The sequence below is a fragment of the Euprymna scolopes genome, chromosome 29 (assembly GCF_053919585.1).
Source record: "Euprymna scolopes isolate OS-2025 chromosome 29, ASM5391958v1, whole genome shotgun sequence".
NCBI classification, from domain to species: domain Eukaryota; kingdom Metazoa; phylum Mollusca; class Cephalopoda; order Sepiida; family Sepiolidae; genus Euprymna; species Euprymna scolopes.
The window spans coordinates 78,394,038-78,411,457 of NC_136510.1; the positions used below are offsets into that span (position 1 = coordinate 78,394,038).

The 17,420-nt window shown below is 28.5% G+C and overlaps 1 protein-coding gene across 2 annotated transcripts in view; it reads left to right on the plus strand.

The window, feature by feature from the left end:
- Nucleotides 1-17,420, plus strand: part of LOC145252736 (uncharacterized) — an 81,176-nt gene that overhangs the window by 40,851 nt on the left and 22,905 nt on the right. For both annotated transcript variants that reach the window (XM_080112603.1, XM_080112602.1), the window contains exons 4-6: nucleotides 4,174-4,261; nucleotides 14,647-14,767; nucleotides 16,022-16,271. In XM_080112603.1, coding sequence (XP_079968729.1) covers nucleotides 4,174-4,261; nucleotides 14,647-14,767; nucleotides 16,022-16,271 — 459 coding nt within the window. The remainder of the gene's footprint in view (nucleotides 1-4,173; nucleotides 4,262-14,646; nucleotides 14,768-16,021; nucleotides 16,272-17,420) is intronic.

Consider the following 17,420-nt stretch of genomic DNA (forward strand, 5'->3'; position numbering starts at 1 on the left):
TATTCACTCCAAAAATTGACTAATTTTTCGTAGTGTTAATTCATATTGGTTCTTTACTTAAACTATAAAAAAACAAATGCAAGAACTCGTTAAGTTAAATCCAATAGGTTTACTTTCAAGTTTTAAACCTGATATTAAAAAAAAGTATGATTTCATTGTATTTCTTTGAAGATATTATGATTGTTTTAGTTTTCATTTTAGAGATTAAAATGTATTATAAAGATTAAGTAGAGCACTCAACACTGTAGACAGTTTTGTGTCGACATCTGAAATCATGTGTTCAAAATATGTAAATGCAACATGACGTATCATTCACTCGTTAAATCTATGTAACAGTAATCAGTTTGCAGATTCTATTTTTAAAGATATTTTTCTCTTATGACAGATTGTATTTGATTTTTGGCACTTGAAAATGAAAAATAGTATACAAACCTGGACAATGAGGATGAATGGGCGGGGGGCAACCGAATCTGTTGCTGTCTATTCAGCCATGTTTGATAAAAATAGTGTAAAGTTTTGAAAGAAAAGGAGAAAAGTAAATTGTCAGAATTGACTTCAACTAATTTGTTTAATTCCAGGTAGATTGGCAGGATATTTATGAAGATGAGAATTGATTTAGAGTATAAGTTAATTTTAGTGAAAATTAAACTTGAATAATCTGATGATATTCAGGTTTTGTTTAAAAAAAATCCAATGATTTATTTTATAGATCTTAAAAACTGATCTTCACATATTGCATGATGCTAATTATAATTTATTTTGTCCTTTTTTTTTTTTTTTTTTTTTTTTTTTTTTTTCTCCCCCTTCTCCAAAGTTAGTAGTTTTCTTGTTAGTGCTTTTGTTTTCCTTACTGTAAAAATAAAAATATTTTAAGAAAATGAATCTTTTACCATAAAATTAACTCTGGAATTTTCAAATATTTTGAAAGAACGGAAAACTCATTTTTAGTCTTGATAACTAGATTAGGCATCTTAGTTTTCAGTAATAAACTGACATTATTTTAGCTTGTATTAAAAAACGAGTACAATTTCCATATCTTTTAATTCTTTTGTATGTTAGTAATAACATTTACAAAATTAAAAGAAAAAGATTAAAAATTCTGATTCTATTTTGAAAAATGTTTTGCTTTTTTTCATTCATTAACAATTTCTTTTCAGTGACGTTTTTTTTTATATCTTAATATCTGATTTGATATCTGATAATTGTAATCGGTTTGTATCGAAATTTAAAAATAAATTGCTATATTTTATTTAAATGAATTTTTATCTGTTAAAGAAATAGTATTTTCATTCAATAATTAAAAACAACAAAGTCTGAATAATTGAGTTCAAATAATTCCACAAATTTCAAAAACAATTAATGATCACTGACAGTTTTTATATATAAATTTAAAAACAAAACACACTTCAATCAGTTGGAGAACACAGAAATAATAAAAAAAACAAATCTTTTCTTTTTGTGTGAAGTTACAGTTATCACTGTCACATATAATTCTATAAACACCAGAACTCCATCATAGAAAAATATCAATAGAGTATTTTAATTACAGAATATATAAGAAGTCAAAAGCAGCGAAACATGTTATTTATCCACTATATAAGTTCAGCATACCATAATTAGAAAATGCCGAATTGTCTTTGTGGTGAGCACAAGACTTGATAATCAACTGGTAAGTAACACCTGCCAATCGCAGGCACCTCTATATAAAAAATCTCTTATCCATTCCATTATCCAATGATAAAAGTTGTTGTTTTTTTTTTTTTAAATAAATTAGCCCAAATACTGAACGTTTAGAGGGGGTTGAAACCATAATTTGGAAAGAAAAAATACTCTTAATTTCAGTGTATTCTTTCTGAAAATGACTCTTTTCTTTGAACTACATGGTAGGGCTGGTGACAAGAAACTCACAAAACATGTTTTTTTAATAGTGCTCTGGTGGCATCTTTAATTTTATTTGAATGGTTTCAGTTTAAGCAATGTAAGCAATAAATGTAAGGTTACAATACTACATTTGGTAAGTGGTATATAGTAATCAAAAAGTGCTCAGCATCCTAGATAGAGCAGATATGTTTAAACGCGTGTTGCTTGAAAAAACAGAACAAAAAAAAAACTATATTTTAACTTGGTGTTGCCCGCCTTTTTATAGTAATAACAGTATTATCTTTGGTCAGTATCCTAGATAGAGCAATTTTGCATAAAGCAGATAATTTTTAAACCGTATGTTACCCAGAAGAAAGATTTTCATTGTATTTTGTTATACTATTGTATACCTGAAAAGATACTCAGCACTGTTCTGAAGTCAGTGTTCCATATCATAAGGCAAGTGTGTATGATAATACAGTTGTACATAAGTTAAGAAACTTGGTATTGCCTGAGAATAAATTAAAACAAATATCATTTTGAGTGGAGATGAGCATTGTTGTCCGGGAGCAATAATTTTAAAATTGATCTGAATGATTTGATTCATTATTTTCGATACATTATAACAAGAGAGGTGAATGGGTTAGTGGAGGTGAAAGACTGATGGTGGGGTTGGAAAAAAATGGAGAAAGTTAGATGGATTGATAGCTGTATAGGAGTTTTAATATAAAGATGTTATACATTTTTTAACCTTGTCTTTTTTTTTTTTTTTTTTTCTGGTCCCGGGCAATTCTGATTAGCCTTGCTAGTGATTAATAAGTGATGAATTTTGTTTATCTTTGTAGAAATTTTTCTGATGACTCTCACTATTATTTCATATTTAGAAATTTAGACCTAAAAAATATTTGAAAAATAATATGCTGTGTTAGAAAATAGAATTAAAAAATTTTTTTTTTTTTTTTTTTTTTTTTTTTTTAAATCTGGTTGTATATCAAATGACAATGACATCTAAAAAGAAAATCAAAGATGTGACATCAACAGATTAACGTTATTCTGAAGAAGCCTTCTCTTTATGAAGGCCACAGTTCTTTCTGTCAAGATGACTTGCAGCTGCTTAGAAGCAAATAATGCATATCTGATGAGCAAAACTGGAGAAATAGTGCCTAATAATAAATTTTATGTTCTAAAGAAAAAATGTATGGTTTATTTTCTATGCATATCGTTTAGATGTTCTCACAAATAATTTGGAAAATGGTGCTATTTAATGTTTTAGTAGTCGCTCACCTGGTAGTCAGCATGGTAATTTTTATGAACGTATGTAGCATAGTGTTAGAAAAAAATAGTTCCGCTATTTAGATTTATACCTTATTTTTGATACAGTGGTCTGGGTCAAGAGAAGAGCACTTATACTATTGGGATTTGTATCTCCACGCTGAAATTACTATTCAAAGAAAATTTCTGATCAGGAAAAATATAGGAATATCTGTGGACAAAGTAAACCCATAATTTCTAGAAACATGGATCAAAGATCGTTTTAAAGGCATACGAAGCAGAATTATATAAATTCAGCTTTTGCTTATAAAGCTATGCTGGTCAATGAAATGAGGGCGGGGTTAATTTTACTTCATTATAAAGATAAAAAGAAGTGAAATTTTTCTCCTTAATTAGTTAACTGAAAACAATAATTTCTTAAAGTTGGGGAAAAGTATGGTGTGCTGAAGACAAAATCACATTTCATTCTGTCATTACCAGATGGAAATTGAAACTAAATAGTTTATAACTTTACCAATGATAGCCTGCAACTCCAATGAAGATGCTAAAATGTACTAAATTCTTATTGAAAAATAATTGTGCAAATGTAATGTAAGTCAATATTTGATTATATAAATTTAGTTTTACATGATTTAAAAGAATGGAGTGGAAGGGTGACTCATAAACTAAATACATCTATAAATTTGTTTTTATCATTTTTAAGTATTTAGATTTCACATTTTGCTTGTACAAAAAAAAAACAATTCTTTTACCCTCTTAAAAATCCACTGAAAATTTAGATTATAAAAATTGTTCCCTTATCTCATTTTAAATCCTTACAGTTTTCTGTCCATAATCTTAGATAATATTAAACACTCTTGAATATTTACTATTATATAATAGCGGTATTATCTTTTTATAATAATTTTTATTTTTTTGTTTAAAAAAAAAAAAAAAAAACTCTGTTTGTTGTGAACTACTTAACTGCTATGATTACCTTGTTATAGGTAACACATTTATCATCACTTGGATTTTGTATTGCTATGTGTATATTTTATCCAGCTATGGAGGAAAGAATTTGACTGAGCCAGAAGGGTTCTGTTTCACGTGGGCTGGAGCCAGGGCCACCTATGGCATAACCAGAGGAAAGGTATTCACAAATGTCACCATCACATATTTTCTCTTTCAGATATTTTTACCTTTTAATTTTTTACTTTGCATTTTAATTTGCTTAAAAAATTTGTAAGCATTTGGAGATCTTCGACAATCGCAATATATTTCTCCACGTGAGAATAATAATTAGTGTTTGAACTGTTGACACATCAAAATATTTGTAGTCTGCTCAAAATGCCCAGATTTGTTCATGGATTTTTCATTTGTAATTAGTATAATTGTACAGAACAACTTGAAATTTTAGAGAAAAGTACAAAGTTAAATCGATGTCATGGACAAGTCTTTTTTTTTTTTTTTTTTTTTTTAAATCGGTTCTTCATCATCAGTAAAACTTAGGACTGAAAGTATAAAATAATATATGTACTTCCCATTTAAGATTTGTCTTTTCCATCTCCAGAGATTGCAGTTCAAATATTGATGAGTGATCAGTGTTCTAATTTTCTAAACCAAAATAGTTGATTCATCTGCAAGATTTGGAATTTATTACAATTTAAAAAAATTTTTTAAAGGCTGTAGGATTAATTGTAAGCTATTAATCAACATTTGTTTCTTGCAGATTTTTCTATATACTGTTAACAATACAAAATAAATGCTAAAATATTCCTTCTGAGATTGCGTTATATTTAAAAATTACATTTTTTTACCAATTTCCTAAATTTGTCTTAACCTAATCACTGCTGCTTGACCCTCTTTGTTTATTAAAGTCTATCACTTTTGTTTCCATCATTCTTTCTCTGTTAACAGTCAAAGGATAAAATTATTAAACTCGATAGGACAGAAATTATTAAACTCGATAGACATTTGCTTTAGTACTTTGTGATTCCATTTTTGTTATTAAAATTCAAAAACATACAGAAAAGAAGCAAAGATATTTTTAATGCATAAAATTTAATGCTTTTTCCAGAAAATAAACTTGAATGTTGAGTAATAACCTTGAGGATTTTTTCTTATCGCCATCTGTGCAAAATTATTATCGCCATCTGTGCAAAATGTAAAACAGAAAAACGGAAAAATATGTATTGCCTTACAGTGTATTTTTTTTAACATTGAAATTTGTTAAAATAAATTTTTAGTGCAATTATACATCAGTGCGTTGGGCGATTTCACATCAATACCCAGAAAGTAATTGAATACAGAAAGAAATACGAAAATATTGTTAAATATATCCACTCCCATCTGTTTTCACTAACTGCTGACATTGTCGAAAAACAGTAATATCTTAACAATCAAAAAAAACTTTTGAATTAATAAAGAAATTATTAGGTGTCTCCAGTTTAATGAACATCCTAGCTGGAATAAGTATTTTCTGAAAGAAGCTTTAGCAAATTACATTTTCCTTAGAGTGTAAAGAACATTCTGCAACGATAAAAACAGAAATTACTAGTCAAAATCATATGCAATGTTATATGGGTTTAAAAGTCAAGGGTCCAACTGACTTTTTTTATATATTAGATAAATATTTCAATTATTGTGAATAACTATTGACACAAAATTTAACATAGTAATATTTTTTGTTTTCATATCTTCAGCTACTTCAGCCATTAAGTGTGTTATACTGTTTTGTGCTTATTTAACAATCTTGGAGAGTCTACTTTCTCATTTGCATGAGTTTTGTTTTTCATAGTTCAAGAAAAACTTGAATCTGACTTTTTATTTACATTAACTCATTTTACAAGATCATGAGAATTAGTTTTTTTTTTGTTTTCACTCTTAATATCTACAAGTAATAAATGATGAGTAAATGTCAATGTCATTTTCTGTTCATGCAAATCCCTGCAATAATATTCTACCTCCTCAGATCCAAATGAAATATGTTGAGCATGCTTATATAAGCATCCTAGGTAATCGAGAATATATATTTTTATAAGGGTCTATTGCAAAACCAAGGAGTTTTTGAATAAATAACTACAAAATTATAGATACGATAGTGAAATTGCAGAATTTTAAAACTTTCTTGCAGTCTCTTGGGATTTAAAAAAAAAAACAAAAAACAACTTATATACTGTCCTATATTCAGTTTAGGTCGGGTAAATTTTCTGTCTAATTAATTTGTTTCAAATAGCATTAATAACCCAGCTTTTAGTAGGAAATTGCTACAAATTTATTTTTGAGAATTAAAGACAAACAAAAAAAACAAAATCTTTGTTCATATCTTTGAGTAAGTACAGTGAGATTCTACTTGAACTCTTGACACCTTTTTTTTTTTTTCCTGCATGATAGTTTAGTTAAGTTTGCCTCCTCTCTAATTTAGTATTCCTCTTTATTGAAAAATAAAAACTTTCATAAACTTGGATCATAGATATTACTTTTCCTCATATTTACTTAATGTGTGCAAGTTTTATTGCTTTTCTTTCCATTTTTATTTAATCTTGAGAACATTATACCTAACATCAACATTTTCCTCCTGACAAAAAATATTTTAAGTTACATTTTTTTTCTTTCTCTAAGAGATAGACATGCTATCGTGAACCTAATAGCATTCCAAGCTGATCAATTTTATGCAACAATGATGAATTCCAATTTATTCAACTGACAAATTCTTGTGTTTGATCCAATCTTAAAAATTTTTGGATTTGAGAGACTGACCTATTTTGTTGATGTAAATGACAGAATGGGTATTTATAAAATTTATATGAAAATGTTTATTACAATTATGAGTGTCTTACTTCAATGAAAATATCCTGCAGTTGAGTTGAAGAGACTCTTGGAATATGAATATCATAAATATCCAAATGATGACTTGTAGAATTGGTGAACACAGACAATTTAAGGTAAGAACTAAAATATCCATCTTTAATGGATTAAATCAATTCCCTGAGTAGAACAGTTTTGTATCAGTTGTATGCCCTCTCCCCTTTATGGAGATTAAAATCTAGGTAATGACAATACTAAATCTTATGTTTAGAATTGTTTTTTCAATTTTTATCAGAATCTATTACATGATTTTGATTCTAGAAAATGTCTAAAATTTAAGAGGGATTCAACAGAAATTGAAATTCAGGGAATCTTGCTTCAATTGTTGTAAATTAAAAATATTTGAATTTTCAAATAGGAGGTTGTGCCTATATACTTCCTAAAACCTTTATAAAATACTCTAAAACTAAACTAAAGTTTGAATATTAATAGATGTCCTATTGTTAAAATTTAACAAAAATCTTTAAAAAAATCGAATTTTAAAAGGGTGTCTTCCCCCTTTTCATAAAACTTGCATACACCTAGCAGCTGTGTTCCGAAATTCATGATTGGTTAATTACAAGATAACCAAAACTTTTCTTTTTTTTTTACTTAAAAAAAAAGAATGTTTTGCGGTAATTGCCCATTAATATCTAGCATTTTCTACCAACATGTCACCAGCTGTTCAATCTCCTTATAGAACTGGGGTTTTGGATGTGACCATGAGGGCTTGGTGTAAATTTTCTTCATTGATGAAAGATTTCTAACAAAGATGATTATCTAGGGAGAAGGGGTGGTTATCGGTTGGTGCAAGGTCAAGCGAATAAAGTCTATGACACAGTCTCCCACCCAAGTTACTGTATGGTATCCCTGACTAATCGTGTAGCCTGGCATTGGCATGAAGGAAAAGCACACCTTTGTGATTCATGAGTGCTGGCTCCTTCTGACATAATGCCTGTTACACACGTTTCAATTACTGCGAGTATAGATCTCCAGTGATCGTTTCGCCTGTTAATAGCAGTTCATAATTAGCCACTTGATGACACAAAACATAATTTTGCATGGGTGGTCTTGCACTGTGCAAGAAACAACATCCTAAGGAGACAACCAATGTCTGGAACACTTGGGAGTTTTGTACAGAAGCCACTTTTCATCACTGGTAAGCACTCGATTGAATAAGGATATGGTATAATAACAAAAAGGAAAACGGCGCCAAAAATTCTAGACACTTTCATCATCCTTCCAGCTGTCCGATGTATAACTGATAGCTGGCCCGGTGTGTATTTTTTTTAAATTTTTTTTTTTATATATATAACATCTGATATTTCTACTTCCAGTCGCCTGAATTTGAAAATAATTGCTACACATATTTTGTATATATTTCAACCTCATTCACTGGCTAATCAGAAAATGGACAGAACTTTTTTGTTTGCCAAATAGTTTAAGGATAAATCTTGTACATACACGTATGTAGTCATGACAGGTTTTATTAATGCTGCCCCAAAAATAAAGAAATGGTGACTTAATTTCTTGTGACTAATCAGTGATTACAACTAGTTTTTAGACCAAACTGTATCCACTTTCATGCCTTAAATCTGGCTTTTCCTTTATTCATAATTCAGGTGATTTTTGAATTCCACTATCAGCTTTTTTTATTTGATGTTATTAAATAATTACAGTAAATAAATTTAAAAAAAAACAAAAAAACATTTGGCCTTGCTAAATCATAGCTTGTCTTTTTCTTTTTTTTTTTTTTGTTACAGAGTTAAAGAACATTTATGGCATTAATATATTTTTTTTCCATCTCATAAAAAAATCTCTGCCTTTTCTAATACAAAACAAAACTTTCAGCTGTACACTGATACACTGGTCAAGAAATTGTACAAGAGTTATATTTTATTTCAGCATTTTCTCTTTGGATAACAATTGACCGAACTAGACCCTTTATTTCATACTCACTAAGAGGTCACATACAAGTCATTGCTAATGATTGCAAATGTTACTGTTGGCAATATAAAAGATTTTAAAAGAAATACTGTTGAGGAATTAGCCCCAAACAATTTATTTTGGTTTACCTACTCGCATTAAAAACAAGAACAGTCAATCACGAGACTGTATACTTACCCCTAACAACACAAGAGCCTTACTTCTCCATATTGTATGAAAGTATTTCCAAAGTTATGCTCTGGAAACCTGGATTACTAAAAAACTGTAATCAAGTTGGTATTTTGTGTGATGTTATCAAAACGCATCAAACCCAGACATTAAATTTGTTAAAATTAGAAGTTGAAATTCTATCAATAAATGTGACCAAACTGTTAATGGTGCAGACCATATAAAATAGGTCATGTAGAGTGAGTCTCTATGATAAACAGAACCAAAGTTATCACTCTTTTTCTTTCTTGTGAGACCTTGGTCATTTATATCTTAAAATTAAGTTTTTAAATTAGACCATAACTGATATTTTGACCAAGTTTGATTGCGATTAAGTGATATGGATTCTCTACCAAACACAAAAGCTTGGCAAATGTAACAATTGAATAGAAAATATAAGCATATGAAGTTACTGTAGGATGTTGTTGGATTAATGAAGGGCACTAATATATGAAGGTGAATTGCAGAAGAAAAAAAAAACCTCCAATGGATCATTAACAACTGATAACTTCACATGCTTATATTTTCTATTGACTATTAAATTTTTTATTTTTATTTTTAATGCAAATATATCACACATTTGTAGGTAACCCCAAATAAACTAATTTCCCATTTATATTTCCTTAAAAATTCTTTTATATTGTCAATAGTAATGTTTGTTGCAAAAAAATGTTATGTTCTCTGGAATTTAAGTGATACCAAATCTCCTCAGATTTCCAGTATTATGGGCTTATTCCTTTTCATCCACACCTTTTTTCTTTGGCTTTGTTCAATCAGCAGTCTTTTCTTTTTCTTTTTTTTTTTAACTGATCCTACATGGCTATTATGATAGTGGTTATGATGAAAAGTGTTTTGCATTCTACTAAATCTGTAGAAAAAAAAGGTTCTTCTCGGTAAAAGTGATGACTCAATAATTTCATGGTGTTTGCATGCAGACGAGTATACATCCTACAATTATAATAGTCGTGACTGTTCTACTGCTTTTGGTCATATTTTTAAATGGTGTTAATGAGTTGTAGTAGCAGTTAATATTTTTTCATGGCCATTCCAAACCCCCGAACTATTGTAATCATCACTCATTACATGCATGACTTCTCTATCTTCTATTAGACACTTGTATATATATATATTTTTTTTTTTTTACCAATGTGAGATATTCACATCTAATAACAATCATGTCCACTCTTGATTTTATTTTTTATTTTATTTTAACACTGTGCATGTCTCATTCTAACCAATGCATGCTATCATCTTAATCGAGAAATGTTGCCACTGGTATGTTAAAAAGCTCGTTAAAAAAAAAACAATTGAGGTCTGCTTAGATAATGCTTATTGAGACTTGATAATTTAAAAATATTTTTTTAATTAAAAACTTCATAAAACTTTTTGCTGTTGCCCCGACTTTTTTTTTTCTTAATCCACGAACATGTCAAAAACATCTACATAATGTATATCTTTCAAGTGAATATTTACAATTGGATTCCTACTTTATTCATTTTATTAAGTGTCCGGCTGTCCAAGAAAAGAAAATAGGGTGTTCTTGGTAAAAAAAAAAAAAAAAAAAGTTTGAAACTGATCTCATCGTGATAGATGATGTAGAACTTGTACATTTTGCTGTGTGCTTGTAAAGGTTCATTAATTGCTATGATGTTGCACTGGTACGATTACGTTATCTCTGATTCAATTTGTTTTTCAACTGTCATCACAAATCTAATATTTTCTGACACACACGTGATCAGATAGATGTTACAATTTTGGATTTTCAGTCTTAATTTACACTGTAGGTTGGTCCGTTCAATGAAAAACAAACGTCTGCTGGTTCAATTTCATATTACATTCATAAGTAACTAATCAACACAGTTGCAGAGTAATTCCATATCTCTTTGCAAGGCATTTTTTTTAATTTTTTTTTATTATTATTATTGACAAATATGTATCATCTTGTAAAATATATGGATTTATCCACTGATAATAATCTTGGATAGTCTTTTTTTTCTCATGGGTTTGTCAGAATTTTCTTGAATATCTTGTGTGTGTGTATGTATATCTATATATATATGCGCACGTGTATGTGAAATCAACATTGATGAAGTATTTTGATTTCTCATGTGCAACTTATAAACATTTTTTTGTTTTCAAAAATGCAGTTTATCAGATTTAAGATTTTGGATAAAATTGAAAAAGTATGAGAATAGAAATGAAACAAAAAGCATTAAAAAAAATATTTTCTTTGATATGCCTGTTCAAACAGAACTTTCGACATTTTTTAATCTGTATTAAAAATAAAGTTTTAATTTGAAATCTTTCCAAATTTATCTTTCACTTAAAGAGTTATATTTTATTTTTTACCTAAAATCTATAGTTAATAACTTTTCATTTTTGCTTATTTTCCACCTTTTGAATTCTTTCTGCCACTAAATTCGTTGATCCACAATGGCAGGGTTTTTCACTTTTTCTCGGTTAAATTATACATGATTCAATTTTGTATTAGGGTACTCTTACAATCTGTCGAATATTTTCATTATGGAAATCTTGAATTCAGTTTTAATTGATGATTTCTTTTGACGATTGCGATTTAATGGAATTGTAAGGAGTGGCATCAACTTTTGGCAGACTACTGTTGCAAGTTTCTTTTATTATAACTTAATTTTACTTTTCCAGCTTATTTTGCAATTGGCTTAATTTAGGAAATTAGATGTTTTGTCATTTATCAAAACGTCCATTTTACCGCAGATGTTGGATATTTCTAAATGGACAAACCATATTATATGGACTTTCTTTTTGATCATCTATAACTGGTTCACTAGCGTTTTCTATGCTTCAACTTGTATCATACTTATAGGAAAAATTGAAACGCCATACATATTATTATGGTTGATTCATATGTATTACAAGATTTTTGCAATTTGTATGAAAACTTGCTGTTTGGTGACTGTTTAATCTGGTTGGTGTATGGTGCATTCTGTTTAGATCATGTTGATATGCTACAAGCATGTGAGATTTTACCATAAATGGGAATTTTCTAAAAGCACATTTTCATGTTCCTTAAATGTAAGTAAAAACTATAACTTTGCTTTGAAAGCTTGCTACCATCCTCTGGATCTTTCCCAGTAGGGCAGTACCACACAGATTGGAAATCCATGAGCTATAGCAATTTGAAGTAATAGTTGAAAAATAAAATCGTTTAGTTTGAGTTGAAAAAAATGTTGTTGTTTTTTTTTGTTTTTTTTTTAAACTTATAATGATCTTTCTAAAATCAGTGGGATTATATAAAGAAATTTAAGTGATGAATAAAAACATGTTACTGTTTTAAAATGACTATGAAACTAATTATTCAGAAATTTATACCATGAAAAATTCTAAGTCAAAGTCATCTTCTAAAGTGACTGAATTTGGCATTAAACGTTGATATGCCATAAAACCAAGCTGTTTTATTTATTTATATTTTTTTTATACAACTTTTAACAAAATATAAACATTTATAAAATACAAAACTTTGTAGTTGAGTGAAATTTCTTTTCATGATTTTGCAAATAGGATAAAAGATAGTTAAAATGTCACCGGATGTTTTTACATAAATTTACTGGCTGGTTTTAAGTAATTGGTGGTATAATTATCTTTATTGCTGACAGGTACTTTTCTTGGTTATTAAAATATTTTGACCAATATTGAACTTATTTTCAATTTTTATGAGCTCGGAATGAATCCTATCTTCTATCGTGTATGCTGTTTGAAAAAATGTGCATATCTCTTGATAGACTATTGGGAAAAATAAAAGCATCTCCAGTTCCCTAAAAGAAAAACTAGATACAATTTAAATGACTTTCCAGAACTTACCAAAAAAAATATTTTTTCTTAATAAATGCATTGTATGGTACAAAATGACTTGAAAAGGAATTAATGTGCTTTAAAAACGTATCCTAATCCATTACTGAAAATTTCAGAATCAAATAATCTTATGAAAAATTAATTTCCCTTTTGAGTTAAACAACTCCTGTACAAAACCCTACTTTTCTCGCTTCAATTTCAGTGGCCATAAACTTCTTTGGTGTCAACTCACAAATATTTCTTTTTCTCTTCACACTAATTTTCTTTTTCATCAGTGTTGTAATTAAACTGACATTTTGTTTATGAATGAAGCAAAGGAAATGGAACGTTAGTTATAGCATGATTGATCTGTTGACTACGTTTAATGAGGATATTAAAAAATATTTTAAAAATAAAAACTGTGCAAACATTGAAGATCCGACCCTGGAAGAGTAAGATGAATTCCTTGACAGAATAGGTTTCTTTTCTGTCTCCTTATAAAGATGAACATATATTGATGTGTCGATAATCCTTATTCAAACTTGGATAAAGATTCATTACATCGTTTTTATTCTAGAAAATATCTAAAATTTAAGGCTTAAGCTTATGGGGGTCTTAAAAAGAAATTGGAATTCAAGGAATCTTAATTGTCTGATAATTATGGGTTAAATTTAATGAAAAAAAAATCTGAAAAATTTAATTTTTCAAATTGGAGAATGTACCCTATTATACTCCTGTTTTAAATTAATCAGAAGACTGAACTTTGAAGAATATTAGTTAATGTCTTAATATCCAAATTACACGAAAATCAGAGGTATCCGAATTTGTCACAAAGGGCATAAAACTAAATATAGCACACATTGAATTCTTTTATGCATTGTAACTGTATTCCAAATTTCATACGGATAAGTTTTTAGTTTTGAATTGTATCTTGTACATACAAACGTAACTTGATAAAAAAAATAACTAAAATATCTCGTTCAAAAATATGGTGATTGTTATTGTGCTAAAATTAATTTTAAAAGTGATACTTGGTCATCAAAATTCAACTACCAAATAACTTAAATGCTATGGTTTAAAAAAAAAAAACTAATAAAATTAAAGTAATTTTTGAAAATGCTTTATTTTTAAAACAAATTGTTTGAATTTCAACAATTTTTTAACATCCGTCCTCTGGACAGTTTTTTTTTTTTTTAAGTTGAAAATGTTAATTTAGAAAACTAATTTTCACTTATTCAATGTCGTACATTTTTATAACATTAGAACAAAGCCATTAATTTTGGTGGTTAAATTTTTTCTTAATATTATAACTCCTCAATAATACAACTTATCAATAATGTAATAGATATTTTGGACTACTAGTCTGATAGTATTGCTCTGCAGTACTTGGAAATGTTATGAAATATATTTTGTAATCTTTCTTCAAAATCTTAACATCCATTTACAAATTCAGTTTTTGAACTTATTTTAAGTTTCGAATACCGATTAAATTCTGGTTTTCCAGATTTCTTGTTTCATTTAAAATATTCGCTGTTAGTAGTAATACAGATGTTGGTCAAAATAAGATATTACCTTCAAAATCCAAGAAAATATAGATTAAATAATAAGCCAAGTCTTTTTAAGCATAAAAATAAATTTAAACACTATTTTTATTTGATGCGATGGTAGATTATTTTAATAAAACTCCGATTAGGATTATTTCTGAAATGTAATTTTAATGTTTTCCAGGTCTTCTATGAAGTTCATGTAACTGAACATCTTCCAGTTAATTTTGGTGAAGACCATACAGAAACGCATCCTCATGTGGTGAGACTTGGCTGGTCTCTAGACAAGACTTCTCTTCAATTAGGTAAGTACTGAGATTATTATTTACAGCCAAATCTGAAAATAAGCACTAATTATGTTGCTTGTTCTTATTGTGATTGTCTAGATCAAGTGTCTGCAATTTCCAACCTGTGAACCAAGTTTGGCTTTTGATTAGTTTTCATCTGGTTCATGGTTTTTGTCTGACCCACCAACCTAACTACTGGACTTTCAATATCTAATTAATATTGAATAAAAAATAGTTTGTGCAAATGGTTAACCTCCATGTCATTTAAGAACAAGTTTTCATGACAACTACCTGGATATTTTCTTTCTATCAAATACTTCACCTAATGTAGAGAAATTATTGCGCTATAATTGTTTCCTTTAAATAATTCCCACAGGATTTTGTTTGAAGAAAAATATTGCATTAAAAAAAAAAAATTTTTATAGTGTTAATTCTTTTTCTATTATCTTTTATAAAATGAATTGCTTTTTTTAATCTTCAAAAATAAGACTTTTTGAATAGTGGTTTGAGGCTGAGAAAATTTATTTGCATTATATTTAATACCAATGGCCATTCAGAGAGACACTGCATAACCAATTGAATCCCTCTGTCCAGATTGCTGACACTTGGTCTAGATTGTTTTTAATATGCTGTAACAAAAAAGAACTAACGAACCAATCAAATCTATAGATGATATAAATAAAAAAAACAAAACAACTTCAAATATTAGACTAACTGTATTATAACCTGGTATCCATTATGTTCAGATGTGTTTTTATAAATATTTTTGTTCTACAGCCATACCTTTTTTATTAGTTTTGGTATCATAGCAGAAACAAATAAGGAGCAATAACTCTTTCTAAAAGAGTTATGTCTGTTAGCTGATTTTCTTTTTACATATTTACTGAAGAATGTGAATCAGATTATTTTTTTAATAAGAGTGAAATGTTATTTTATTGCCAATAGCATAGAAATAAATAAAAATGGACTAGTCAGAATTAAAATTTATCATTGAATTTTTTTAGATTGAATATTATAAGTGCAACTGCATTTCTTGGACAAAATGTTTTCAATAAATCTGTTTTCACATTGTTTATGACATTGTTTTACTCTGTTTAATTAAAAATTATTTCTTATTCATATTGATTTTCCTATAATTAGCAACTTGTTTATAATCCAAAAATTTATGGCTAAGATTAACTTCTATTTTTTCAATCTAGTTCTGAAAAATGTTTTAAATATTTAGTTACATAAAAAATGTTGAAACACTTTTTCAAAAAAACTATCTTTTAGGAGAAGAACCAAATTCGTATGGTTTTGGAGGTACTGGGAAATTCTCAGTGAACAGTAAATTTACAAACTATGGAGAACCATTTGGAGCTGGTGACGTCATTGGATGCCTTTTGGATTTGGAATCCAGGCCACCTACTATTTCCTATTCAAAGAATGGACGTTGGTATGGTGTTGCTTGTCCATTACATAATCATGCTGTCAGTAAAGAAGACTCAGCATTGTTCCCTCATATTCTTTCCAAGAATTGCAAGTAAGTTATTTATTTTTTTTTTTTTTTGTACACACAATATGAAATTTATAAAACTTGAAAAATGTGGCAACAAATTCTAAAAATCTAGACTGTTCATACCAATTGAGGAAATTTGTGTTGATTATTACATATACTTCCTCTCCAAGGATAGAACCGATGTCTAGTAAGTCACAATCCAATAAAAGTTCATAATTATACCTGGGGTCAGATGCAAATCATAACACAAATCTTACTTTGTGTCATTTACTCCTGTGACCGATACCCTTTGTTAACAATTGTCTACATGAGACAAATTCTTGCTCTAGAATTTAACTCTCACAACAACAAAAGAAAACAGGATATTCTGAATTTGAAAAGGACCATTTATTAAAACGTTAACATTGTTTTCTCTTAGTGGTGGAGGACGTCTATGCTATGGACATCTTAGGACCTTAGCTCCTTAATTTACGTCGATCTTAAATCATTTCTTTACACCTCCTCCAACGAACTGATTAGTCTCTCTATGCCCACTTCCAGCCAACACAGGTTATGGTGATATTTAAGTGCTTTATTCCTAGGCTTTATCTTCTCATGCTTTAAGAAGGTGTAAAGGTACTCCTTACTGGCGAATGCCTATGGGGGTTGCTCTCTGTTTTATATCTTCCTGTTGTGGGAAGGAGAGGTAACTACTACTGAGACTAACTTCCTAAACTTCTAAAAGCTATTGTTTTTGTTTCACTGATTTTGAAGAAAACATGATCAGATTATACAAGTAAAATTGTTTTAAATCTATTTTCTTAAATATTTAAAAATATGAATTTATTTTCAAATAGTTAATCTATTCAATATCTGATATAGATAATATTTTGTAGTAATTTAATGCGTTTCTGTTGCATTCTTATGATTTTAGTTAAACTTAGAGAATACATTTAAGAAAAGTTATTTTGATAAAACTTGTGGTAAATGCTGTGTTTTATGGTTTTAAAAATGGAATGGGAATTTAAATTTTGTTCCATTTTAATCTTTTTTTAATTCCGCATGCGCCTAAAAAAAAAAAAAAAAAATTGATAAAAATTAAGTTTAAAAAAATGGATAGCACAACCATCAATATGTGTATAAGTTGCAAATATAAGAATTTTTATGCAATAGTAAAATTTTGAGAAACAAGAT